This window comes from Podarcis cretensis (genome assembly GCF_951804945.1).
Source record: "Podarcis cretensis genome assembly, chromosome: 3".
Taxonomy (NCBI): Eukaryota; Metazoa; Chordata; class Lepidosauria; order Squamata; family Lacertidae; genus Podarcis; species Podarcis cretensis.
The window spans coordinates 3425274-3452522 of record NC_137172.1 but is presented as its reverse complement, the minus strand read 5'-3'; the positions used below and the strand labels follow the sequence as shown (position 1 = coordinate 3452522).

The 27249-nt window shown below is 45.5% G+C and overlaps 1 protein-coding gene across 5 annotated transcripts; it reads right to left on the bottom strand.

Moving 5' to 3' along the window:
* Window positions 1-722: 722 nt before the first annotated feature.
* On the bottom strand, window positions 723-27249 carry FZD3 (frizzled class receptor 3). Of its 5 annotated transcripts, XM_079968671.1 has the most exons (8): window positions 27120-27231; window positions 23432-23528; window positions 21287-21815; window positions 11593-11789; window positions 9184-10201; window positions 3889-4037; window positions 2069-2302; window positions 723-1378 (listed from the first exon to the last, which is right to left on the bottom strand). In XM_079968671.1, the coding sequence occupies exons 3-8, from the start codon at window positions 21473-21475 to the stop codon at window positions 1165-1167; spliced, it is 2001 nt and encodes a 666-aa protein (XP_079824797.1). In that variant the 5' UTR covers window positions 21476-21815; window positions 23432-23528; window positions 27120-27231; the 3' UTR covers window positions 723-1164. The 5 variants fall into 5 exon arrangements, with proteins under 5 accessions (XP_079824797.1, XP_079824795.1, XP_079824798.1 ...); XM_079968669.1 differs by lacking the exon at window positions 23432-23528 and having other exon boundaries at window positions 27120-27249; XM_079968672.1 differs by lacking the exon at window positions 23432-23528 and having other exon boundaries at window positions 723-1363; window positions 27120-27249.

Sequence of the window (27249 nt, the reverse complement as noted above, 5' to 3'; positions counted from 1 at the left end):
GGAACCGGGCGGAGGAAGCCTCATTTGCTCTGCTTGTCTTCCACTTCCCTTCCTTGAGCCTGGCATGCGAAGCGACGAGCAAATTCAAACTTTTCTCCTTAATGACTGTTCTCAGGCCTCGGCCAAAACACACTTCATTAAACAAGCCAACAGTTTAGCAAGTGTATGATTGGGTCCACTTGCCCTTCCCCTCTCAAACAGCACCCCAGTTCCCATTATGTCTTAATAGAGGTCATTAACCCCCCCCCCCCATAGAATGCCCTAGATACAGCAGGAGCTGTTCAAGGCACTGAGGCTGAAAGGGGTCAGGGATGGGGGTATTTACACAATATTCGTCAGGAGAACAAAAGGTAGCTAAATTGTCAAAATCCATTTCCCTCTCGCATCCATGTTGGGCTTGGGAGGCGACGGATACAGTTTGGGAACTAACGCCCACTTCCCTTCTTCCCTGCGTAAAAACTGTAAACAAGTAGGAAATTGGAACATTTTCTACAAAAGCACAGACGATACAAGAAGCTAAGTACCAATTGTTCATACCCACCCACCCTCCCTCCCTCCCAGAGACTAGCAATTTCAGTTAAGAGCAGACACCCTTATGCAGAGTCTTCTCTGCTCATTATCCTTCTGCTGCATTTCCAGTGTAACCGCTTAAAATCTCCTGCTGATCCCCTACAGATGTCCTTTGTGCAGTTTTTAAAAAACATGCAGCCCACCCTCTGCGCTGCATGAGAACAGCTAACCAGTTTATTATCTAATCGGAGACAGCAACAAAAAGATTGCAGGGGTGGAATTTTTTTCAAACAAAAAGCCAGTCTTCTGCTTGGGGTTTTTTTTGTCCCCCTTCCACAGGATCTTCATAGTAGATATCTCTTAGAGAAGCATACGGACAATTAAAAAACAGCGCTAAGAAATTCCAGTTGTCAAGCATAATAAATAAAGTTTGTATTGAGGAGTCAAGTACCAGAAACCGTTTAGCTTGTAGACTCGATCAAGCAGCATACCTTTGCTGGGAGAAAATGTTTCTGAGAAATTGCTGGCTAGGGGGAAAAGGCAGCAGCTGGTTAGGTTCCACCGGGGCAAGCTGAGCACCTAAGAGAACTAACACTGAGTTCTGTTGAACTGAAATGGAACGAGCACTGCTCATGGAACAGAGAGAAGCGCGTCTCAAGCGCTAGTACCGTCTTCTTCGATCACCCGGTTCATGCTGGTGCCGTGCGTGATGTGGGTCACTGGATTGCCACTGAGGTCCCTGGTGCTGCTGTGACGCGACTGGTCGTTGAGCCGGTGGGAACTGCTGTGCCTGGAGTGGTCCGTCAGTCGGGACATGCTGCCGTGAGGTAGTCGCTCTTCAATCCCGCGGTAACTGCAGGGGGTATACCTAATTCATAAAGACTCATCGGTTTCAGTAACACAGACAAGAATGGGTTTCCCATTCAGATAGCTGCAGGACCTCCCCTCCCACCCTACACAATGCATAACGCAGATAGGATTCAGCAGAGCTCAGTCCCAGTCCCAGGCCTCCCTAAGTCTGAAAATTTAGACAAAGGCAGGCTTTTCTTTGTAGCAGGTGTTTAAACAGAGTTTGGATGCTCATCTGTCAGGGATTCTTTAGCTGTGATTCCTGCATTGCAGGGGGCTAGACCATATGCATAGCTGTCAACTTTTCCCTTTCCTTGCAAGGAATCCTATTCGGAATAAGGGAATTTCCCTCTACAAAAGGGAAAAGTTGACAGCTATGCATATGACCCAGGGGTGTGTTCCCTTCCAGCTCTGTGATTCGATGGCCAGGAGAAAACCCACTCTGAAACCCTGGAGAACTGCTGCCAGCCCGGGTAGGCAAGAACGGCCAGGATCTAACTCCATTTAATGCTGTTTTTATGTGGACAATGTGGGAGAGAGAAAAGAGCTCACAGCTCTATTGACAGAACTTGAAACAGACCACTAAGGGGTGGGGAAAAGGCTATCAGCTCCCACAAATTCATCCAGCAACTGGCAACCCCCCATTTAACTGGCGACGTGTTCTCTGCCTAGGTGTGTTGCGTTCACACAGCCATTTCAATCTTCTCACCTGCCATCCCGTGACCTATGCAAGCTGCCGTGGTAGCTACTGACTTTGCTATGGACGCTGCCTGCTTTGCTTCGCTGGTCGTCCATCATAGCCAGCTGGGTAGAGGAAGCGTGGGTGGATGTCCCTTGGGTGGAGGTGCCTCTGGACTTGCGGATTATGGGTGTGTTGGGGTCTCTCAAGAGCGACTGAGCAAAATCAGGCTCCTGAAGCACTTGCCGGCTCTCGTTCACAACCCTGTTTACAACAGTAAAGCCCGGTCAGTTTGACTCCAGAGAGACAGATGGCAATAGGCAAGAGCATGCAGAGGTTAGGTGGCGAAAAAATCTACTGAATACCCAGTGCGAATGGGAGGTGTCTGTTCTTACCGTATCTGGATCATTCAGACCTAGAAATGGTGTTCACTGTTGTAGAAATACAAGCCAGCAATAATTTTTGGAGGGGGGCAAGCATCGTTTTTTACTAGTAGCTGCAGAGTCCCGCTGCTGGACCAGGCCGAAGGGGGGCCACCTAATCCAGCATCCTTTTTTAAAAAAATTGTCAGCCAGAAGCCTCTGAGAAACCTGTAGAACAGCCTTTCTCAACCTGTGGGTCCCCAGATGTTGTTGAACTACAACTCCCATCACCCATAGCTAGCAAGGCCAGAGCTCGGGAATGATGGGAGTCATAGTCCAACAAAATCTGGGGACCCACAGGTTGAGAACCGCTGCTGTAGAAGAAGGGCCTCAGTGCAACAGCCCTCTTCCCACCGGTGACTCCTCTCAGCATGTCTTACCTTCAGCATCTATGCTGCATAGGTTAAGACAGTCTGGCTGGGCCACAGCTCAGTATCAGAGCACAGAAGGTTCCAGGTTCAACCCTTGGCATTTCAAGCTAAAGCTGGGAACGAATGACCCATCTGTGAAACGCAGGACAGCCACTCCCAGTCAGTGTAGCTGATCTGACTCTATAGAAGGTGGCCTTGTAAGATGCCTCCCTCAGAGGTAAAGAAGCCTGCTGGCCAGAGCCTATTCTGCACCCCTGACTAAGGTGAACTCTCCATTGTGTGAGGCAGTGGTGCTGTCTGCCTTGAAGGAACTGTGGCTTCTCCTTAACAAGCCCTTTTTTTTTTTGGACCCAGCAGCTACTAACAACTATCGCCCAGTTGCCAATATCCCCTTTGGGGGCAAAATGCTTGAGAAGGTGGCGGCGGCTCAACAACAAGCACAGCTGAATTAAGCAGATTATCTGGGTCCATTTCAACCCAGGTTCAGCACAGTTTGGCACAGATATAGTGTTGGCTTGCCTAACGGATGGCCTTTGTCAAGAGGGATGGAGAAATGCGAAAGGTCTCAGATGAAGATTGAAACTGTCAGCAATTTGGTGGCCTCATTCTGCCCCAGCAGCAAGACAGAAGCAATGTTGGCAGCAAAGTCTCTTCCCTGCTACCCAGCAGGCCCTTCCCTCCCTCTTTCTGGCATGCAGAATGCTGCGTGGGGTGGGGTGGGGTGGGGTGAGTGAGAGATATTAAGAGTGGATGGGGACTTTGCTCCCTCCATTGCCATGTATATTTGGGGAAAGGAGTTTAAGAGTTTGTGGGAGGTGGCGTGGAGATTGCCTAATCTGCTCTTTCCATATTCCCCTTTGAGAAAACGAAACGAAATGAAAACAACAGTTTGGAGCTGTTGTTTTTACCCGTCAAAGAAAGCTTGAAAAAAGGCAAGCAGGGAAAAATGAGGGAAGAAAATCTGCCTCTTGCTTAAGAACTGCTTTAAGTAAAATCTGAGTGTTCCTGAGTTATAGAAGAACCTGTTCCATGCCACCTTTTATGTATCACAACTCACTCTTTTTTCTTGCGCCCATGGAAGAAGCTGGCCCATTCAAAGCAGGTCTTTTTACTTCCAACCCAGAAGACAGATGGAATCCCAACCACCAGAGCCATCAGATACTTCATCAGAAAGAGGATCAAGTCTGGACGACTCATCTGCGTGACCTAGAAGGAGCAGACAAGGGCAAACATGAGACACTGCTGCAGATCCACAACTCCATCTCTCTAACTCACTAGCAGAAAACAAAGATCAGTGCAGTCCCTCCATTTCCCATCTACAGAAGGGGCCCACAGAATCCAGATAGATCAAGGCAATTTATCTGAAGTATTTCAGTCACACAGAAAATCATTTCAATCAAAACTCCAATTTCAATTCCTCATGTACCTTAAGTATTTCCAAAGCCAGAGAACACGTCAGTGCATAACCATTAAAACAGAGAGGCAACATTGGCAAGGAAAATAGCCACAAATCACACCCAAACAACTGATTTCAATAGAATTTCCTGGAGAAGCGTGTGAAGTAGTCACATGGAATTAACTCCCGCTCTGTTTAGCTGAAGTACGTATGGATATGAATTCACAAGACTATGGTGGGAAAGCACTCTGACATGTGAGCACCACAAAATATCCCCTTTGCTGACCAACTATTTGGTGGAAATGCTTTGAAAATCCTCACTAAATGTGGAGAGTCACCGTCTCAGATTAACAGCCCCAAGACAGCAACTGTCTCTTACTTGCATATATGAAATTTTGTAAACAAAAGTGTAATGAGTTGTGGAGAATCAGGCTCAATCACACATGGGACAGCTATGAGCCAGGGCAGAGTAGATGCTAACTGTGAAGATAGCAATGAAAACCATCCAGGTCCTCCTCCATAGTATCCAGTGTAATTTGTAAGCATTATGATTTTGCAACCTTCCATCAGCTAACGCTTGGCAAGGGGCAGGGAAAGGCCAAACACCACAAGGTCTGTAAACTCTGCTAGGAGGATTATGGGAGAGCAAAATCTTGGGGTGCTGCTTTTGGCAGTAGCTGCATTTTGAGCATAACCTTGCTAGCGTGTGAAATGAGTGCAATTGTGCGGTAGTTGGAGCATTCTTTGGCACTGCCCTTCTTTGGGATTGGGATGCAGACTGATCTTCTCCAATCCTCTGGCCACTGCTGAGTTTTCCAAACTTGCTGGCATATTGAGTGTAGCAGCTTAACAGCATCATCTTTTAAAATTTTAAATAGTTCAGCTGGAATGTCATCACTTCCACTGGCCTTGTTATTGTTACCAAAAAAGGAGCAATGCAGCAGCGAGCAGCTGGCTGGAAAGCCAAACAGGATGTTTGTGACTGTTACCATGGGAACAAGGGGGCAGTCCATTCACTGTACTGAGCACCGGATGTTAGCTCAGTGTGTGTGTCATGTGACCTATACTGGAAGTACATGGGTGGAGTATATTCTCTCTGCTGTTGAGTGCAGACATGTTTCTCTGTACTGCTGCAAAAGACAGAAATAAAAGCATGTAAATATATTTCTGTCTGTCTCTTTCCCCTCCCTGGGGATAGCAGGGATGAGGGGGAAAGGAGTGGTGTGTTCTTTTCACATTTGAGAAGGATCGCCGATAAGAGACCTCGCCTGTTTTCCTGCCGGGGGTCGCAGCGGGGAGGTCAACAAGGAAATCAGCCGGTGCCTAGCAAAGTGGCACATTCCTCTGAAAAGGCTTGATTCCAACAGTTATCAGCAGTGCTTTCTAAGGCCCATTTGACTTCAATCTCCAGGATATCTGGCTCAAGGTCAGCAACCACACTACCTGGCGACAGAGGATGAGATGGTTGGACGGTGTTCTCGAAGCTACTAATATGAATTTGACCAAACTGTGGGAGGCAGTGGAAGACAGGAGTGCCTGGTGTGCTCTGGTCCAGAGGGTCACGAAGAGTCAGACACGACTAAATGACTAAACAACAACAAAGCATGTTTAGCATCGTCTCTAGCTCGGCACAAGGGAAAAGTCCTTTTCTGCTCCTGCAATGGGGCCCACACATATACTCCATTAATTTGTAGAGCTATAAAGCTACCATAGCTGATTGGGGCTGATAGCACAACAGGGCCGAGAAAGCAGTTGTTCCATTGCAGAGTCAGAAAGGACTGCCTGCATACACTCACTGAAAAGCTAACTTACGAAGCACTGCTCTTCTGCTTCTCCAATGCTGGCTGTTTCTCAACAAGTATCAATCCTATTCTTGAAATAGAGTGGAGTTGAAGCCCCTGCAAATGCCACCCAGGACACTTTCAGAGCAGCTGAATCTGGAGGCATTTATAGTGCCTGTCAAATGCCATCAGCTTCTGTTATGGCTCCGAGGCAGAAAAACGTATTATGAGAGATGCCAAGCGGTGGCTGGACAATGAAGTGGCAGTTGATCCCACTTGACAGGAAGCGACACAAAGCTGGGGAAAAAAATGTGCATGGAGGTGCAGTCTCAGTCTGTGCCCTGTACTCCCTTAATTGATACTGAGCACAGGGCAAAGAACAACTAGGACAGGGTGTTGAGAATTCAAGATCTTCCCAATTCCAAACAGCAGCTGCTTCTGCTAGTCTCAAAGCTATAATTCAGATAGCGTATCTGACTAGACCAGATGGCAAGTAGCTTCTGGTCTGGGCAATTTCAATCCTGAGGGAAAGCTAAGAACAGCCCAAACCTCTTTCAACATTTCACCCCTGGGACTACCCTCAAGGAGAGACCAGGTGCGGGTCTTTGGCTCACACTGTCAGCACTGCCTGTCCCTCTCATCACAAGGTGAAGTAAAGAATCCAAACTGGGAGATCCTCCGATTAGCTGAACACTTGAGAATTTCTCTCTGAAATGAGATTTCAAATAGCTGCAGGATCCTCAACCAGCTGTTCACAGCTTCAGAGGACGTGGCATCTCACTCCTGGTCTGGCGGTGGACAGGCCCAATGTCATCACACTTTGGACAAAACTAAGAGCTGTGCACATCTTTCCTTTCCTGCCGTTTGCTTACATAGATTAGGTTTGACTCTGGAGAACTGCCAGCTGCAATTAACAGCTAGCACACTCTTGCTCCCTTTATATAACAAATTACTTCCAGTCACTGCTCAGAGTTAGGCCTGCGGCTACCTGGGGAGCAGAAGAACACTTTCCTTGGAACAGAACTCCAAAAATAAAACAGGGTTGTGGTGATTTGAAAGACAGATAACTGATCTGCTCCCACCTCGACTAAGCTGAGAATCAGAAATGGACGGCACCAGCTCCTGCTGGGGAAACTCCACAGACGGAAAGGAGTTTGCCAACAACCTTTGGCGCTACAACCAAAGTGTGTACACGGTTCGTGGGCAGAAGCCGCAGAAGCGAGGTGGAAAGCTGGCAGCGCAACAGACCTCCAGTGACAAACACAGGAGCTGAAGGAAGATGTGTGCTGCCTCCTTCCTAAGATGTTTGTCCTGCCTTCTCTGCTGGTGGGTCCTAAAGTCCAACCCAACTGGCTCACTCCCACTACATGAGATTTTAGCAGAGACGCCCCAGACACAGTTTTTTCGAGGGTGCATTTTGCTCCTCATGCCGCCCCTGCCAGTCCCAAGCTGCTTTGCGAGTCTGATCCCAGCCTGGCAAAGCCGCGTGGGGCTGGCAAGGCGTCAGGAGGATGCAAAAGGCTGATTGGAAGGGTGCATGCCTGCACAGCTGTGTCGTCCTCATGTTCACCCTTCCAGCCCGTGCGTGAGGAGGATGCAACAGGCATGCAACACGGAGGTCCAAGAACCTCTGATTGGGTTAGAGTTCCTAGAAGGTTGTACATGGATGTTAAAACTGTGGAGCCTTTTCAAGCATCTTCAGCGTAGGATGCAAAAGGTATAAAGCCTGTCACTAGAAAATGGCGTGTTTTCCATTCTCATATCAAAATAGCAGTTGGCAGATTTACACTTTTCATTCATACATGCCTCCTTTTAACTATCAAGCAGCATTGTGAATTTTATGTTCTCCTCATTAAGCTTTCAGTAGCCCATAAACATAATTAATCTGTTCTTTTCAAGATAAGCTTACTGATTAAATTCTCAGCTCTGAGCAGTTGGGAAGCAGCCATTCTGCATATTGTTACACAGCTATGCCTGCTAATCACACCGACCCTTAATATTACTGAAAGAAATGTGATATTTGCTGGTGCAGGTATATGTCACAGTAATGAGAAAGATTTTAATCTTGTTGTGCTAGAACAAGTTACTGGAGGAAGAAAGCAGAAAAGACGCAGGGACAGGTGAAATTTGCAAGGAGCGTGTATGTGAAGCCCGCTGCATTATGCCAAGCACAACTGCCGAAACACTTGAGAATCTCTAATATTTCAGCTCTACTTGCTTAAAGAAAACCCCATCGTTCAAGCACAGCAATATTAATGAACAAAATGGGCCAGTTGGCTTCATCAGGGCAACGGAGGTTGGATTTCTAAGCTGCTTGTCTGTTTTGTGTTGGTGATGGAGGCAGCAGAAGGAATGCCGGGCCAGCTGGCCCTTCGTTTTTGTGCCCTGTTATGGAGTAGGTAGTTTTGGATGGGGTGTGTGTGTGTGAGAGAGAGAGCGAGAGAGCGCTCACCTGTTTTATGGCAGTTGTAATATTAGCAGTGAGGAATTGGGGGCTGCTTTGGGGTGAAAGAGGAGGGACTGCCTTCTTGTTCCCTTGTGCTTTTGGCAACAGAAATAGGAGTGACTGCAAACTTGCCTGCCTTACCTTATTTATCTCACCCAACCACCAACCCAATTTCTCCTGTCCTCCTATTGCCTTTATAAGCCTGTTGTTGACTTTGGCAAAGAAAAAGCCATGTGTCACCTCCATCCAACCTCAAAAGTCTACTTATTAACCAAAATTCCCCTGAAAACCTAGAGGAGAGATGGCCTCTTTCCAACGGGCTGTATCTGTTCTTTCTAAAACTATCCCTCAGGCAAGGTTGCTCCCTTTTCTCTTCTGTGCCTTGTCTTCCTTAGACTGTAAGCCTGCAAGGCAGGGATTGTCTTGGTTATCTTACGTAGGTTTATGTGCTTTGTAAATTATAAACCTTCAGTTCCTTAACAGCTGGCCTTTCTACCTTCATGGACAAAAATATGCCACTTGTAAAAAGGTTCTGATGGTTCCAACTTTTCATTTCATTTTTCCACCAGCATTTTTCCCTAACTCATACTTTCCAGTTGTCTATATGATTATGCCGTTGCAGCATGTTCCTACAAGGCAGTAGGAGAGCGACGTCTGATTTATAAACCTGGGAATAAATGGGAGTGGACCATGTGCAAATACCTTGCAGAGAGATAGATGCTTGCTCACCTGATAAGGGCAGGGTATGTGATACTCTTTGCACCGTTCCTGTATCCACGTAGTCTCCCACACACCTCGGTAAGCTTGCTCATAAAAATAGCAGCCAATCACAACCAAGAGTGGCACGAGGTAGAGGACGCTGAAGACACCGATCCGGATCATGAATTTCACCAGCTTGTCCTGGTTCTCCTTCTCTAGAGGAATTTCAATACGAACCCGATTTAAAGAGATGATGCCGGCGAGTAGCAGAGAAACCCCAACCACCACATACAGGCAGAGGGGAGCAAGGACAAAGTACCTCAAGGCATCCACGTCATAGAGGCCAACAAAGCACACGCCGCTGATGTTGTCGCCTTCGATTTTGTTCATCGCTAGGAGGATGATGGTGAGGGTCCCTGGGATGCCCCACGCACTGGCGTGGAAGAGGAGGGCTTTCTTCTCAATGGCTTCGCTGCCCCACTTTGGCACAGCTGCCAGGAACCAAGTAATGGTAAGGATCACCCACCAGACGCTGCCAGCCATGGTAAAGAAATAGAGCACCATGAAAAGCATCGTGCACGCTTTGTTGTGGGAGCCCTGAGTCACTGTGGAAGCCTTGTACGTGGTGGGGCTGGAGGCATTGCAGGCCACCCGGTCCTCTAGCAGAAAGCCAATGAAGAAAATGAGCGATACCATCATGTAACAGACAGCATAAAAGATGATGGGCCTTTCTGGGTAGCGAAACCTCGTGACGTCTATCAAGAAAGTCAAGAAAGTAAACAAGGTGGCCGAAAGGCAGACAATGGAGATCACACCAATGAAGTATCGTGCGAAAGAGAGCTCTTCGCGCCTGAAATACATATTCGGGCAAGGAGGGGAACAGTCCCGTACCCGCAGGAATGTGTAGCCCAGATCCGGGTCGATTTTCAACTCTCGGGGGCACCAGAAGCCGTAATCTCTTTGCACTGCCACTGGCGCTTCTTCCGTCGCTTCTCCAACTACATTGAGATCGACAAGGCGAGGGTAAGGCTCGTCACAATCTGGGAACCTAGAATGGCAAGAAAGGAGAACCTGCTGTTGGACACACACATTTTACTAATGTTAACAAAATAATCATGCGGCTTCCTTGGCCCTAAACCAGAATAGCCTTGGAGGAGTAACAAAATGTTGAATGGAGAGGAGGAGATGTTGTCGCCTCAAGGTTTTGAGACAGGCTGTATACCTAAGAATCAAAGTAACATCCTGACACTGTAGTCTGGGAGTTTTAGACCATCGCTTTTGAACTTGTTTTTAAACTTTGATTTCTATTGATCATGTTAATGTTTGTATTCTTGGCAAACTGCTTAGAGGTCTTATTTAAAATTAAGCAGTATATACATTTTGTTAATTAAAATAAATCAAATGACCAACTTTTATTTAGCACACTTGGTTGTTTTTACCAATACATATGACCTTCAATCCTCTGACTCCTTACTACAAGTATCTCTCCTATCTATTAGATGGTCTCCGTCAGGTTTCCTGGGCCTTAGACCAGCACTTTGCCCACTGGACGGCACCAGCCTGCATGTGAACAAGAGGAAGAGTGTAGGACAGCAGATGGACAGTGAAACTTCATGCTGAAGAGAAGTGGGCAGAATGGACTGAGAGGCTTTATGTCTCTATGGCTTTATGACTGAGAAGGTTTCTCTTAAGAAACTGGAGCCATGCTTAGGGCAAATGACAAAAGGTGACTCAAGTTCACTGCAAAGCAGAACAGAACATTGGTTGTCTGGTCTCCTGTAGATTATGACCAGCTTTCTTGACTTTTTGAACACAAACTATGAGCCTTTTCTTGTAGCTTAGCCAAATGAAGAAAGAGAAAAAGGAGAGATGCAAAAATAACACAAGAAGCCAAGTTGTCCTTGTGGCCAGAGTGATTATTCTCACTCTAATGCCTTTATTAAGCTAGTAAAGCCTTTCTAGTCTGTCTCAGCTGCCCTGTGTATGCAGTTTTGTGTTCTTTATGTGCCATGATGCCTTCACTTGGCATATTCTCCTTTTAAACGAAAGCAAAAAAAGATTTGAGATTACTCAATTAAAGTGGGGAACATGCTCAGCTGGTTTGAAGACTGAACAATTGTTTTGTCATTCACCATGCCGCCACCTTTTTGTCTGAAAGGGGCAAGTTGGTTTGTGGGGAGAAAAAAATATATGAAAAGGGAGGAATTTTCAAGTGTTTGACAAGACTCTGAAATGTAGTAGCCTCTGCCTGCTGGGTAGGAACCCAGTCAAAGCAGGAGAGTTACTATGGGTCACTAAGTTGGTTTAGGGTCCAGAAAAGGGAGGGAAGGGGGGTATAGCACTAAGGCTGAAAAACAAAGTAGTTTTATAATTCCTGGAATGTGTTAAAATCTGTAGGTGGCCGTTTAAAAACACACACAAATCCAGAGGATTTCTCACCTGCTGCACTCCATATCCTCTGACCAAGACACACCAAACATCTCCATGAGTTTTGAACACTCACTGTAGGCTCGCTGGCAAATTCTGCGACACGGGAGGGAGACTCTGCCATACTCCATGCAAACAGGAGCATAGAGAGCACACAGGAATGGCCGGAAGTCCCGGGAACATTCAAGGTTCACCATTGGGTGGAATGGCTATGAAGAGAAAACAAAATTAAATAGCTCCAAGCCACCATTTCAGATTCTGTCTTGTGAAACAGCCTGGGTGGTTATCATAATTGAAGATCTCAGAATCTCTGCCCAGCTTTTTCAGGGTGGGGAGGAACAGATCAAATACGACAGATAATTCTGGAAACAGACTGCACGGAATGCCAACATAAATATTTGCTCAATGCCATCGTAACACACTTTCACTTTGCTTGGTGGACTTGCATCTTCAGAGGTCACCACACAAATCATGGGCCACTGAGCTGAAGAAGCCCACCAGACAATTGCTTGAAACCACATCCTCATCCCACCCATTAGTAGCCCTCTGCATGTGGCAAAACCTAGAATTTACCAAGCCCCTGATGGCCACCAGACATGGCTGATGAGCTGCATTTTGTTTAAAGGTAAAGGTAAAGGGACCCCTGACCATTAGGTCCAGTTGTGACCGACTCTGGGGTTGCAGCGCTCATCTCGCTTTCTTGGCCGAGGGAGCCAGCGTATAGCTTCCGGGTCACGTGGCCAGCATGACTAAGCCGCTTCTGGCAAACCAGAGCAGTGCCCGGAAACGCTGTTTACCTTCCCGTCAGAGTGGTACCTATTTATCTACTTGTACTTTTTGGTGTGCTTTTAAACTGCTAGGTTGGCAGGAGCAGGGACCGAGCAACGGGAGCTCACCCCGTCGCAGGCATTCGAACCGCCGACCTTCTGGTTGGCAAGTCCTAGGCTCTGTGGTTTAACCCACAGCGCCATCCGCACCACGCACATTTTGTCTAGCAAGGTACAAATTATACAGGCCTAGTTTAATAAGAAATGTCCATTCACGGGGCAGATCTGGTAGGTACACTGGTGCCCACGGGCACTGTTTTGGTGATCCCTGACCTATTTCCATGGCAAAAGCACCACAGACACACAAAACTGTTCAGTATGTAGTGTCAGACATACACGTTCAGGCAGCTAGAAATTTAACTCTATAGATCAGTTCTTATATGTTAAAGTATTTTCTAAGATGCTACCCTTCCTTGGTGGTACAATGTAGATAGTATATCTGAATTCACCCTGAGGCTATCCTAGACATTAAGCTGCCAAGTATTCAATTTTTAGATAGGAGCAGAGAAATATGGCACATTCCATATGACTTAAAGAGATGAGAGCAGGGGTGTAAAAAGAGACCAAATCAACAATACATGCTTGTTGAAGTTAACACTATGCTACAGTTTGCTGTATAAAAACCAGATAAAATACTATAAAGAAACAGATGCTATAAAGCATGTTTTTAAACAGAGGCTGGATGGCCGTCTGCCATGGATGCCTTAGTTGAGATTTCTGTATTGCAGGGGGTTAGACTAGAGAACCCTTAGGGTCCCTTCCAACTCTAAGTTTCTATGATTCTAAGTAATACAACAACAAAGGTCCGTATAGTTAAAGCTATGGTTTTCCCAGTAGTGATGTATGGAAGTGAGAGCTGGACCATAAGGAAGGCTGATCGCCGAAGAATTGGTGCTTTTGAATTCTGGTGCTGGAGGAGACTCTTGAGAGTCCCATGGACTGCAAGAAGATCAAACCTCTCCATTCTGAAGGAAATCAGCCCTGAGTGCTCACTGGAAGGACAGATCGTGAAGCTGAGGCTCCAATACTTTGGCCACCTCAGGAGAAGAGAAGACTCCCTGGAAAAGACCCTGAGGTTGGGAAAGATGGAGGGCACAAGGAGAAGGGGACGACAGAGGACGAGATGGTTGGACAGTGTCTTCGAAGCTACCAGCATGAGTTTGACCAAACTGCGGGAGGCAGTGGAAGACAGAAGTGCCTGGCGTGCTCTAGTCCATGGGGTCACAAAGAGTCGGACACGACTAAATGACTAAACAACAACAACAACAAGTAATACATAGTTGGAGTACTGTAGTAGATAGATAGTGTGTTTGGTTTGGATTGGGAAAGACTTAGGTTAAAATCCCCGCTCAGCCAAGGAAATCACAGGGTGGCCTTGAGCAAGTCACCATCTCCTACATTAATCCTATCCTACCTCCTGAAGGAGTGGTTGGGAGGATGTGATGAGATACGCCAATGTATACCACCCTGAACTTCTTGAAGGAAGGGTGTGATACAAATACGATGCGATAAGTCAGTTCCCCGCACCCGAATATTACAATAAGCTGTCTAGACATAAAAGGTAATGAGACACACATGCCGTCAGTGACTGCTACGATTGCCAGTGTCCCCAGAGGAAGTGAACATATGCAAATGAGTACATGATATTAGTGTATGCAGATTTTTAGCTGGCAGTCACCTATGAAAGCAAGCACCAGGAAACCATTTGATCACTCTCTCCCTTTGGAGAAGGGGGGGGAGGGGACAACATCCCCTCTGAAATCTCTGACGGCAAGTGCTCTTCCACTTAATGTCATTCCAGCTCCAAAGCTGGAAGAGGGAAAGTTTCATACATAGCCTCTAGAACAGCCTTTCTACAGATGTTCCAGACTACAACTGCCATCAGCCACAGCACCAGAGAGCAGTCCTGGCTGGGGTGATGGAAACTGTAGTCCAGGCTCAACTATGTAGTTCCATTAGCTGCAGCCAGCGCAAGGACTTGTACTAGCGCAACCAGACTCCTGCGCTCTCCCTCATGCGCCGCCCCCCCCCCCCCCAATTGGCTCTGGGGAATCAGGGAAAAACCCAAAGCAGTGTGCAGGAGGAGATGGGCAGGTCACTCCACTGAACAAGCCGAAATGCTTCTGTTGAAAGAAAACAACCTTGAATTCCTCTCTGAGTTGGCAAAAACACTGTATTAAACAGAGCTGCATTATGGAGGCCCTGGACGGAGCTGCCTCCCGCTATTAAATCTTCAAGAACCAGAAACTTTTTCAGCACGGATGGGGAAATTCTACTTGTCAGAGATGACAAATGAATGTCCATTTGTAAGTCAGGTGCCATGTGGTGCAAACCCTTGCAACTATGGCAGACATGCTTATACTGAAATAGCCTTGGTCCATAACCTCCAAGATTCCTCTCTCATGTGTGTGTGTGTGGAGGGGGGGTACCATGCAAGGCTGGGAGCTGGGTGAAGAGAAAGAAAGACAGAATAGTCTTCTATTAGCTTAAAGAGACTTAAAAGCAGACATCATGCAAGGAGGAGCATAGCTACAAAAGCAGCAATCAGGAAAAGCATACGTCTCTACTGTTGGGATTGAGCCATGCAAAAGAGCTTTCCTCCTACATTTTTAATTCATTCTCTCTTACTATTAGTGACAGGGTGGAATTCATGTCTCATTTTGTTATTCTAATGAACATGGTGCCTGCACTTTAGAACAGGACTGTTGCCTCTACGTTACCCTAGTAACTATTTGAATTTGTAAAGGGGGGAGGGAAAAGAGTTCTGATCAGGAGCTGAGCCTAGCATTCCTTTGTCTTCCACTCTACGACAGAACTATGGTGGTCTCCGGAGGTTGTATATAGCCGCCTCCTTTCGCCAGCCTTCATATTTCCTTCCAGAGTGAAGAAAAAGCCTCAGGAGATACAAGTCAAGCATCCAGGAACCCCCTACCACCTATTTTTCTCATGGCATGAACCTATTTGTTTAGGCTTAAATACAGTATATGTGATCAACATTAAGTTGATCTACACACAACTGCTCATGTCTAGACATGCAGAGCTGATAGATAGCAAGGAATTAGGGGATATAGATTAAGGAGGATTTCCCCCCTGCACCTACCAGGGACAGACTTCAGTAACCTTTCGTAATATGGTGCCATGTGCAAGGCCAAAATTTGGCACCACACAATGGATCTCAGTTATGGATTTTGCACCCCCTTGGCTTAGCATCCTGTGCAGGGGAACTGCCTGAACCACCCTAAATCTGGTCCTTCACCCACCCACGGCCCCCTCCCACAGTGGATCTATGGATTCTGAACTTCAGGGGAAAACCTCTTTGTAAACACAGAAGGGTGAGCTGTGATCTAAAAAGGAAAGCTATGGAGTAGTATCTGGGGAGCAGCGTTCTGGCTGTAAAAGGAACAAAAGCCTCTATAAAGTCAAAGAAACAATTTTTATTAAAACCCAAGGCGTTTGCTGTTCGCTGCCTCTGACACGACCACTTTTGTTCCATAAGCCTCAAGAAACAGCAAATATAAACAAGTTAGCAAAGGAGAAAGTTGCTTCCCTGCTGATAAATTGTGGGTTTGGGCAACATGGAGATGAAGTACAAAGGAGCCTTCCTCCTTCATTCACATTCAGATTAACAAGGCCTGTGTGTTCTATTCACACTGTGGCCCCTCCTCTCTCGGGAGTTTCATCCCCATTGCCATGGTAACCCTACACCCACAGGCTTTGAAGCATAGCAACAGGCCAAGCTCAGCGAGGAGTGTGAAAAGGGGAGAGAGTCAAAGGGCACAATTTGGCTCCGGGGAATCAGAATGCCAGCCTTTGTCCCAGCACAAAAGGCTGGAATCCATAGGAACAGTCCTTTGCCACCAGAGAAAGGGGTTTGCTAATATCATGGCCAGAGACATGATATGGGAAACAGACGCAAAGGTGCCAGAGAAGGCAAAGGCGTGCAGATATGCACGTCCCATGAATTTTATTCTAGGAGACCATTGCTTTTTCTGCCATTTCAGCAAATCATTTCCCTAAACAGGGCTGCCTTCAGATGTCTTCTAAAAGATCTAAGTTTAATGGTGGTGGTGGTGGAGGAGCTGCCCACACCCTCTGCATTCAGCTCACTTCCTAATCAAGGAGTAGCTCAGAAAAACTGAAAGGCCATTATGAAGAACAATAATAGTAAGTGGTTTTTGTCAGCCGAAGACTAGAGTCCAGCTCTACCTGGGGCTAATGAAAACTTGGATGCTTCACCTGGCATAGAATACAGCTCCCCACCTGTCACAGTGGAAATAACTATATATTTCAAAATGCAAAACTGCCAATGCTGCAAAGGGAGAGAGAAAGAAAGAAAGAAAGAAAGAAAGAAAGAAAGAAAGAGGAAGCCTGGTCGCAACCAAAAAGAAAGTCTTGCATTGCTTCCATTCATCCATGGAAGTTTTTTTACTGGTGCATTTATAGTCTGTGAAACCGCAACAGTGCTCCTACGCTTAGGCCCTCTTTGTGGGTTTTGTAAAGGTTGCGCACTGTGAGAACAAGATAGTGGACTGGATGGGCCACTGGCCTGATTCAGCAGGCTCTTAAGTTCATCTTTTCTAACACAGCATAATTTCCCTGCTGTTAAGCCTCTCCTAGACATTGAAATTAGCCATAATTCCAAGCCATCTGCCTGGGTGACCCCAAAAAACAAAGTCAGTATGCATAAATTAAAAGGCAAAAATGGCAACAAACCCACCACATTCTAGAATTAAAATCCCCCAAAGCACAGTCTTTAAAAATGTTTAGCAAAATGTCTAATTGTTTTATTGTACATTATTTATCTGCTATGCTTGCATGCAATACTGTTTACTGCATTTCAAGTGCCATTTTACTAAATGGGCACAAAGCAAGAGCGAGAATAGCCTCTTTAATTCCTTGCAATGTGAGGGTGGGAGAGAAGGACTGAGCCAAGATTATGAAAGAGAGACTAACTGTTCTAACATCAAGGAAAATGCAGGACACAAGTGGGAGCAGACAGAGTGTAGCTGCTGGTTTGTCAACTGGGGGGAGGAAGCCCCTCCAACTGAAGCAAGGAGAGCTTCATAAGAAGATACGTTTCTGTCTTTCCCTCAAAATGTGCAGGGAGAATCTACCTCACTAAACAACCTTTTCCCACAGCTTGTCTGCTCTTGATGTTGATCATTCTGCTTAAATGTTCAAATCCATAGCTACTCAATACTGAGCTATTACTTTTAAATGGATAGCACTGTAAATATTTGAAAACAGAAAAAACATACACATATTTTCTTTTCTCTAGGTTAAACCCTGGTTCCTACTACAAACTTTCATTGAACTCTATCACAGCTCCCCTCTCCATATTTTTGTCAACAGCTGACTAGGTAGTTAGAAAGATAAACTTAATTCAATGACATAGGTACAAAGTTAGTTAGATGAGGTTTTCTGTATGATAAGCTCTTCCACAGAGGGATCATGGTGGAGCAGGGCAATATTCAATGAGACCATCAGTAAATTTATCACATATTTCAAGAGATGACTGAATGCTGAAACATACAGGGGTTTTTTATTTTATTTTTAAGTCAATGCGTATCTTCTTAGCACCCTGATCAATGTTGGACAGCTCCTAGTTGCTCTGCTTCTACAATTTGGACAGCTCAATCTGACCAATACGCCAGAATTTAAAGAAACTAGTCAAACAGAACTGTGCCTCTCCTTAGGAAAGAGTTGCTTTCAGTAGCTCCAAGAGACAGTGTTACTCTGTGTGCTTCAGGGTCAGACTTGGAGGTGCACGGGGGGGGGGGGTGTCCCCCACCTCAAATTCTCCAGCAAACCCTATTTGGTGTTTATATAACTCAAAGTACAAGCTTAAGCCCACATTTGAATCATAAAATCGTTGAGTTGGAAGGGATTCAAGGGTCATCTACTCCAACCCCTTGCAATGCAGGAATCATCTGAAACTATTTGAAGCTGCCAATACATTATACGGGAACACTGGAATACAAGAAACTGATAACCTTAGGTTAAACAATGAAATCCCAGTTTTAATATGATGACAGAACAACAAAATGGACAAAGAAACAAAGGTGGATGGGAGGCCTTTGTAATTTTCAACATTCCACTGATAACCAGGTTTCACCACAGCAGCTTTTGGTAACTCTTGAGAGTAAGAAGAAGATACTGTTACTGCAAGCCATACACTATAAGAAATAATGCATCCTATGCAGACAGAAATTCAAGGGCAGAAAAGAAGGATAAATGTGACATACCTTACCTCCCAAACTAAGTTAACTGATGCTAAATATTTTATCTTGGAAAGGAAACCTCCCTAATTACGGTATCACAACAGCTCATCCAACTATTAGGACGGATGCCACACAGAGTGGGAATCAAAAGAATAGAGAATAAAGGCCTGTCCAACCTTTACAGGGACTTTAGTAACTTTTGACCAAAATAAGGAGACAGCACAGACTTTAAACCAGAGAGAAATTACAAAGATGTGGAGAGATATCGTCACAGTATTGTTAGTATATACCAATTAGGTCTCTGTAAGATACAAGCAATGTACTTTGAAAAATGCCAAGGCCTACTAGAGGGTTGGAATAGATGACCAGTGCGATAATTTCCAACTCTACAATTCTATGATTCTATAATAGTCTGGATGAGGGAGCCATTTCAATAGTTAAGAAGTTCTGAGGAAGTATGATTAAAAATATCTGCCCGCCATATAAGATTGCTCTACAGAAGCTGAAGAAAAACTGTGTCATTCTCAGCACTGCTTGGTGGAGCACAAGAGGCCACTGGGTGTAGACTAGACCCACATTTTAACTACTAAAATTATACTGTAGAACAGAAGGTAATTCTCATGCTTAGAAGGCCAACATAACAAGGATATTGTTCTGTTTAATTCAAAATAGAATTTGGGGAACTTTCATTTGTAATAACGTGCACTTGTCACTAGGTAAAGACTATATTGGAAATGGAATATATTTGGAGAAATGTGGCAAATCTAATCTGGAACACAAAGTGCAGGAATATGAAGCAGCTAGAGTCTTGATCATAGCAGTGTCTGCAATGCAACAGCAGGATCACTAGCAGGAACATGTATTTTGCAATGGCAATTTCGTTTGAAGAAATCTTCCCCTTTGGGAATGCTCCTAAAGTTGGGAAGCTTAAAAAGCATGTTCAAAATTACTGGAAGTAATTTATAAATCACCTTTTTCCAGTTTACCTAGTGCTCCCCTAAATAAATCAGAAGGCAATCACAACTTCTTGACCCCAAGAGGAAAAGTGTTATTCAAATGAACTGTTATTTTGTACACAGTTTTTGTGTTTGTGCAACAGGGACATACAAATTAAAACCTCGTCTATGTTTACGTTTGATCTGTTGCAGTGAGCATGATGAAATCATGATACTACAGTCAAATAAAGTTTGGCTACATGCTGAAGTCACCAAGAGCAGACAAAGCCAAGTAAGAATCAAGGCAGTGCCTCCTGGACTCGTCATACAGGTGAGCCCTGCTAATAAGAAGCATCTTGCAGGCAAAAGGAGATGCAATGCTCACCACAGTGATAAGAGGGGCAGCCACTGCACTGAGATGCAAGCTGACATGTGGGCAAACGAGGGGCAAGGACTTCATGGTAGGAGCACTCTCCTCACTGCTTTTTTATCTCTTGGTGTACTTGGAAGGGGAACCCCCTGCTACTGAAGTCGCTCTAAAGTAGAGGTTGGCTAACCTGTGACCCTTCAGGTGTTATTCGATTCCAACTCTTGCAAGTCCCAGCCAGCATGGCCAACGGTCAGGGATGATGAAACTGCAGTACAACAGCAGCTGGAGAGCCATACATTAGGCAATCCTGCCCTAAAGCTAAGGAGAGCTCAGACACTTGGCCAAAAACAAGAGGCAACGATTCCACTGCAGCAGAATCACCCACTCTTCATAAACGGACACTCCTGTTTGCCTTTATTGCAACCCTGCCAAGCAGGGAGGAGAGATTTTGCCACTACACTTTGCACACAAAAGCACGGGAAATTGCTTCTCAATCAAGCCACCACCAATTTTCAGGATCAAAAAATCCAGGATGAACTACCACCTCAGCACAATTTTTTCTGAATGCCCCCCAGATATATTGTTGTTGTTTAGTCGTTTAGTCGTGTCCGACTCTTCGTGACCCCATGGACCAGAGCACGCTAGGCACTCCTGTCTTCCACATGCCTCCCGCAGTTTGGTCAAACTCATGCTGGTAGCTTCGAGAACACTGTCCCACCATCTCGTCCTCAAAGACAACAGGCATATAACCCCTTCATGGATCACTGCCTTGCCATGGCGAAGGGGCTTGAATAACTCAGAGAAGCTATGAGCTATGCCGTGCAGGGCCACCCAAGATGGACAGGTCATAGTGGAGAGTTTTGACCAAATGTGATCCACCTGGAGCAGGAACTGGCAAGCCACTCCAGTATCCCTGCCAAGAAAACTCCATGGACAAAGACCCCCAGATATAAACTTGCCACAAAACTTGTCCCAGACTCAGGGCTGCTATGATGATCCATGATGGCTGTATTTATCTATACCATACAAAGAACTCGCTTTTTTATCTCAAGGAACTGCTTCAAATGCTGTTTATTTTAAATGGAAAGCACTTCTGTGTAAAAGAACAGCATCTCAAACTGCATATGCATATAACCACCTAATACCACTTTATATGCAGGTTTTATGCCACGTAGGTTGTTCATAATGTGTAAAGCGTCCTCAAGAGCACCAATGCACCTCTGTTGTTTTGTGCATTATCCCTGCAAGCAGATGTAGGGAAGCTCTTCAATTATTTTTGGCAACTCCCCAGTACCAAAGGCAATTCCACCACTGTGAATGCTATCGTACATTTAGGCGGAAGTTAACTCTTACCTCCATTGCTAGAGCTGCTGTTTGCTGATCATAATGGTTCAAAAGGTTAGGCATAAAAGTGGTGTTGTAAGGAAGATCCTGGCACATCCTCAAGATGATGGGCTCACATGAGAACTGGCTGTGGCCACATGTGCATCCTATCAGAACAGCCAAAAGCCACAGACAATGGAAGACCCAGCTTGCAGCCATCTTTCTGCAGCAATCATGAGATTCTCCAGATTATTTAGTAGACTTTGCTGGGTATCTGTGCACCACTGTCAGGTTCTTCAGAGACTGAAAGACTCTTTGATTCATCCGCATTTCAGGTCTTCATTTTAAGATTCTTCAGAGAAAGGCTGTTTGTTTGCATTGATACAACTTAGCTGAGTCCCACAGAAGGCTTTCATTCCCAAAGCACTAATAAGGTACTTCATCTTGGCCTTTTGTTTCATATTGCCATGCAAGTTGTATTAGGTCATCAAAGTTGGCCATCTAACCGCACTCCCAAACAGACCCCATGTTGACAGGCTCTCTTCTTTCATGAAGCACTCTAAAGACAAAATAATAAAAGTGTTAAAACTGTATTGCTAACCATTCAAAGAAAATTATTAGTTATGACTCATGGGCTCTCATATAACTTTGGGAGAAAAGTGCAAAGCACAACTGAAAAATGATAGCAAGAGACTACGACAGCCTGATCAACTAGCACTTGGCTTCTCCTCTCCCAAGGAGAAAGGCACTGCATAAATATAGCAAACAAGTAATAAAATCCAAAGGCAAACCCCACTGACAGAGAGTTTTCTACTGATCATGTGTGCAAGTACACCAGACATTTACCAGATATTGCCAAGCTTTCCATCATTCCAAACATGTAGTCTGAAGCTGCAACTGCTCATCATGTCTCAAGATTTTATGAGGCTTGATGTTTTTCGCTTTAGCTTTACTACTACCTTCATTTTTTTCTAAATAGCTTATGATTTATGGATTACACTTAGGGTAGACTACTATACAGCTATTTCAAAGCAAAATCTCTGGTTGACAGCTGCAGTCTATAGAAGGCAAAGGACTCATATCACCAGGGTCACAGACTGTGAAAACGTTTCCTTATGAAACAAATGGCAGCTGATTCAGGAGAAAAGAGTATTTAATAGAATCATATTCTGTACTGTAGCTATAAAGAGACCTTGAAGTTCAGCCCTCTGCTCAATGCAGATCTGCAATGCAGGATGAAACTACAACATCCCTGACAGATAGCCACACAGCCTCTGCTTAAACCCTTTTAGAAAAGGAAAGCCCATCACCTCCAGCTTTTACTACTGGGCAGTTTCTCCTAATGTTTAGCTAAAATCTACTTCCCTGCCGCTTCCACCCATGGGCTCCAGTTGTGCCTTCTGAAGCAACTGGGAACAAGTCTGCTTCTTTTTTCGCATGGCTGCCCTTCAGATATATGAAGACAGCTATAACGCCTCCCCTTAACCTCTTCTTCTCCAGCTAAACAAAGCCAGCTCTTTCAACTAGTACCTCGTGGGACTGGGTTTCCAAGCCCCTCACCACCGTAGTCACTTTTCTCTGAATATGCTTCAAGGGCTTTCAAGACTTGATTATTTTGGCAAAGTTTGGCTATTTTGGACAACACAAACAATTCATCACTGTCAAAGATTTCAAAAACCCATATTAAAAGTAGTTTGCCAAGAAGAAAAGAACACAGGAGGCAATGGCAATACGGAGGCAATCCAATAAATATTTGGATTGAGTCTGACCACACAGATATCTTAACTACAATTAATAAAGGCTGGTGATCCATGGGTACCCCCCCAATTTTAGTTTCCTTGGGTGTTAACTCGGTTTCTTCTCACATGACTTTTGTACTGTTTTTAAACACAATATAGCAACCATGAACAAACCACCTTATGCAAATAAAGATTTACCATACCAAAATCTTAATCATCCTCTATATACAAACCTGGATCATTTATAGCACTTAAATCATAACAAGAGAAAAAGCTAACTAGTTACTATACACTTGCATTTTCAACCAACTGAATGCAAGCCTGCCACTTTCCTAAACTTACAAAAAGAATTATTGCAAGTGTAAACAGAGGTGACTAACAAAAATGAATAACAATCATGATAAATTTCTAGAATTTTTGAAGAGAATTTATTTACCTCCCAGAAAGATGTGCTCACCCAACACAATCCTTAAGTGCTGCAGGATTTTAGCAGCTCAATGGCAAAGTGCTATCTGCAGTAATTATTCCAACGGCTGTTTCGGTACAAAAGAAAACAATTCCTCTGAATCTATTCCAATGATTATAGTCAGATTTCTAATTTTTAAACCATTCTACCCTGAAGGTTCATACTGTCCCCACCCCCATCCTTCTGATCCCCACTATTTCCAGGGAGGGGTAACACAACAACTGCAGACTTTAATCTATCCTTTTGGCCCTTGTCTTAATTCTAAAGAGGAAAGAAAAGCATGGAACATGGAAGCCAGGAGAGGATAATCTTTTGCAAGGAATGCAAATGGTAGGCATTTTTTTACCCCAGCTGTACCAAAAAGGGAAAAAGAAATCCACACTAAACTGTCATTGCTGCAACGGAGTAGATTTCTCTTACCTCTCCAGGGAATTATGTGTCCCGTATACTGGGAGGAGATACACTCCCTATACTGCCATGTATTGAAGTGGAGTCTTGGTTGACCACAAACTTGACATGAGCCAACAGTGTGACGCGGCAGCTAAAAGAGCCAATGCAATTCTGGGCTGCATCAATAGGAGTATAGCATCTAGATCAAGGGAAGTAATAGTGCCACTGTATTCTGCTCTGGTCAGACCTCACCTGGAGTACTGTGTCCAGTTCTGGGCACCACAGTTCAAGAAGGACACTGACAAACTGGAACGTGTCCAGAGGAGGGCAACCAAAATGGTCAAAGGCCTGGAAACGATGCCTTATGAGGAACGGCTAAGGGAGCTGGGCATGTTTAGCCTGGAGAAGAGGAGGTTAAGGGGTGATATGAGAGCCATGTTCAAATATATAAAAGGATGTCACATAGAGGAGGGAGAAAGGTTGTTTTCTGCTGCTCCAGAGAAGCGGACACGGAGCAATGGCTCCAAACTACAAGAAAGAAGATTCCACCTAAACATTAGGAAGAACTTCCTGACAGTAAGAGCTGTTCGACAGTGGAATTTGCTGCCAAGGAGTGTGGTGGAGTCTCCTTCTTTGGAGGTCTTTAAGCAGAGGCTTGACAACCATATGTCAGGAGTGCTCTGATGGTGTTTCCTGCTTGGCAGGGGGTTGGACTCGATGGCCCTTGTGGTCTCTTCCAACTCTATGATTCTATGATTCTATGGAGAGGTTCTCCATCATCCCTCCCCCATCAACACAACGCTCCTACAAATTATAAGAAACACAAAAGGTTTGACCACACTGCATTCAGTGCCCATTCCTGCAAAGAGAGCTCCAGTCACTTTCCTCAGCTCTGGATATTTAGTACTTCAGTTTCCTTAGAGAGAAACATTTTGCCTCAATTGTTGCAGGGGAGGTGGTGAAGCATGGCGAGAACACATTAACAAAACTCATTTGCTTCTGGGGCCCTCTGAGGGAGCAGTGAGGATGCAAAGAAGGCAGGGCTGATATCTGCAAAATTGACACACCTTTTAAGGAGTCTTAAAAATATAAAAACTGCCCTCCTGGATCAGACTATCCTAGCCTTTCTCAACTCAGTGCCCTCCTTTACTTAAGGGACAGCCTTGCCCCATTGGTGTCCATCTGATCACTTTACTCCTTGGAACTTTCACAAATGCTATGTACTGTAATGTCAGTTCTGCATTTGTGAGCTCAACTTCTAGCATGGAAGTACCTGTGCTTTGGAACTCTCTGCCTATTGACACCTGACAGGCACCTTAACTCTATTGTTTTAGGCACTTTCTGAACACTTACCTCAGCAAGTAAATATCCTTTAGTTACCTATATACGTTTTACATTTTTGGCTGACATTTTCTGTGCCTTAATGATAACTATTTTATGAATATTGTTCAATGGTATTGCAGATTTTAGCTGTGTTTTATTACAATGTTATTATGTACACAGCTCTTTGATTAAGCAACTTTACGCATCTTTCTCAATATACTAATGAATGTTTTAGAGACTATAACTTCCGCCAGCCTCAGACATAATATGTGTTGCAATCCCACAAATCTGGAGGGTGCATGGTTGGCGGAAAGGCTAGGTTTCTGCCTAGACCAGCATTCAGTTTGCAGTAGTAATCCGCTCAAAGGGAAGTTCAGGATCCAATGAAGGCAGTAGAGGCTCTCCTCTGCTGCCACCACCCATCTCCTTTCTTTTGGGGGAAGAAGGTGGAAAACAGTGTCCCCTTAGCATTCGTTCACTCATTTATTCTGGTTTCCCCCCTCATACATGAAGGTGGTTTAAAACCCCTACTTCTCAACAGGGTCCTTTAATTGCCAACACTTTCTCCGAAGTAACACCTCCCTTGAAGGCTGGGAACCTCCCCGGCTTACCCCACAAAACACAACGCCATGGCTATGAAAGCAAGCCCCGCATAACTAGTATTTCAGTGCCTGTACATGTGTTTGGGGGGGGGGGAGGGATTGGTCAGAAAATAAGGAGGAAATTATCAAAACACGTCTCTTCTCTCTCTCTGGCTGATGAGGAAGCAGCAGGGCTAGCTAAAGCGCATTAATTACTAATAACGAGGGCCTGAGTCTTCATCAGTCACCACAACCTTTTTGTTTTGTTTCAACCTTATTATGCTCATTAGTCTATATTAACTTGCGGCAAAGCTGCCTTGCAGGCCCTCGATCAGACAGAAGAAGAAAAGGGGGGGGGGAGCAGGATATAAATAATGTTTAATTATAACATAATTATCAGCTGCAATTTCAGAAAGCCACCTACCCGGCCCCAACCTATGCAATGCAGGGGGAAGAGGGCACAATGCAAAAGAGGAGGAGGAGGAGACCCTCCCCTCCCTAATCCTTCTTTGGGTGGGGGGGGGGTCTCCCTCCTACACACCAACCCCCTTCCCCCTCCTAAAAAGACATGGCCTGAAAAACACCCACCCAGTTCCTCTGTTTTAACCCTTTCCAACCCTCAAAGCCTGCCCACCCAACCACCCCCCCCACCCCTTTGACCTGGACACAATACCAGGAGGGAGGGAGGGGTGCCAACTTGAATAAAATATTGTGGGGGGGGGGAGGCAGGTAAGCACAGCCCCCCCATAACTGATCACATGTGTTGTAAATAAAATTTCCAATGAAAACAGTAAAATAGAATTGATCACGTGACATCACACACACACACAATTTGAATGGCAATGGCCCTCAACCTTGGAGGGGGAGGGGGCAGACCCCTCAAATATTTTATATTGGGGGGGGGAGCCCGAAGGGACCTTGGCCCGTGGGGGTCGGTTCCTATGGTGGTGGGGGATGCGAATCCCACCCACCCCACATAAAAAAAATAATAATAATAAACCTCGAAACCTGGAAAAAATAAGAAAAAAGGAGGACTGGGGGGGGGCGGCGGCGCTCCTATAAGGAAATCCTGCCATGAAACGTTGTGTCCCCCCCCCCTCTTTCATTGTCTTTTAATGTGGGTGGGAGGTGAAGGGGTCGCGCGTGCGCGCGCAGGTGTGAGGAAGCCGGTCCTCTCGGGCGGGGGGAGAGAAGAGTCGCTCCCTGACAGGAATTTAACCGCCCCCCCCCCCCAAGAAAAGAAGTGTGAGGCGCGCCCCTCCCCCCCTTCACTGAGGTGATTTTTTATTTCTCTGTGGCGAAGGCGGGGGGGGGGGTTGTTAGCTGTAACCCCGGCCCTTTCTTTGCCCCCCCCTCCCCGTTACCTGAGTGCGTCCCTCAGGCGGCGTTGGCCGGCCCTTCCTCGGCGCGGCGGCTGAAGGGGCCCGAATGAAGGAGAAGCCGCCTCCCAGGCCGCCGCCTTCCGCCCCGCCCCCTCGCGGGGAGGGCGGGGCG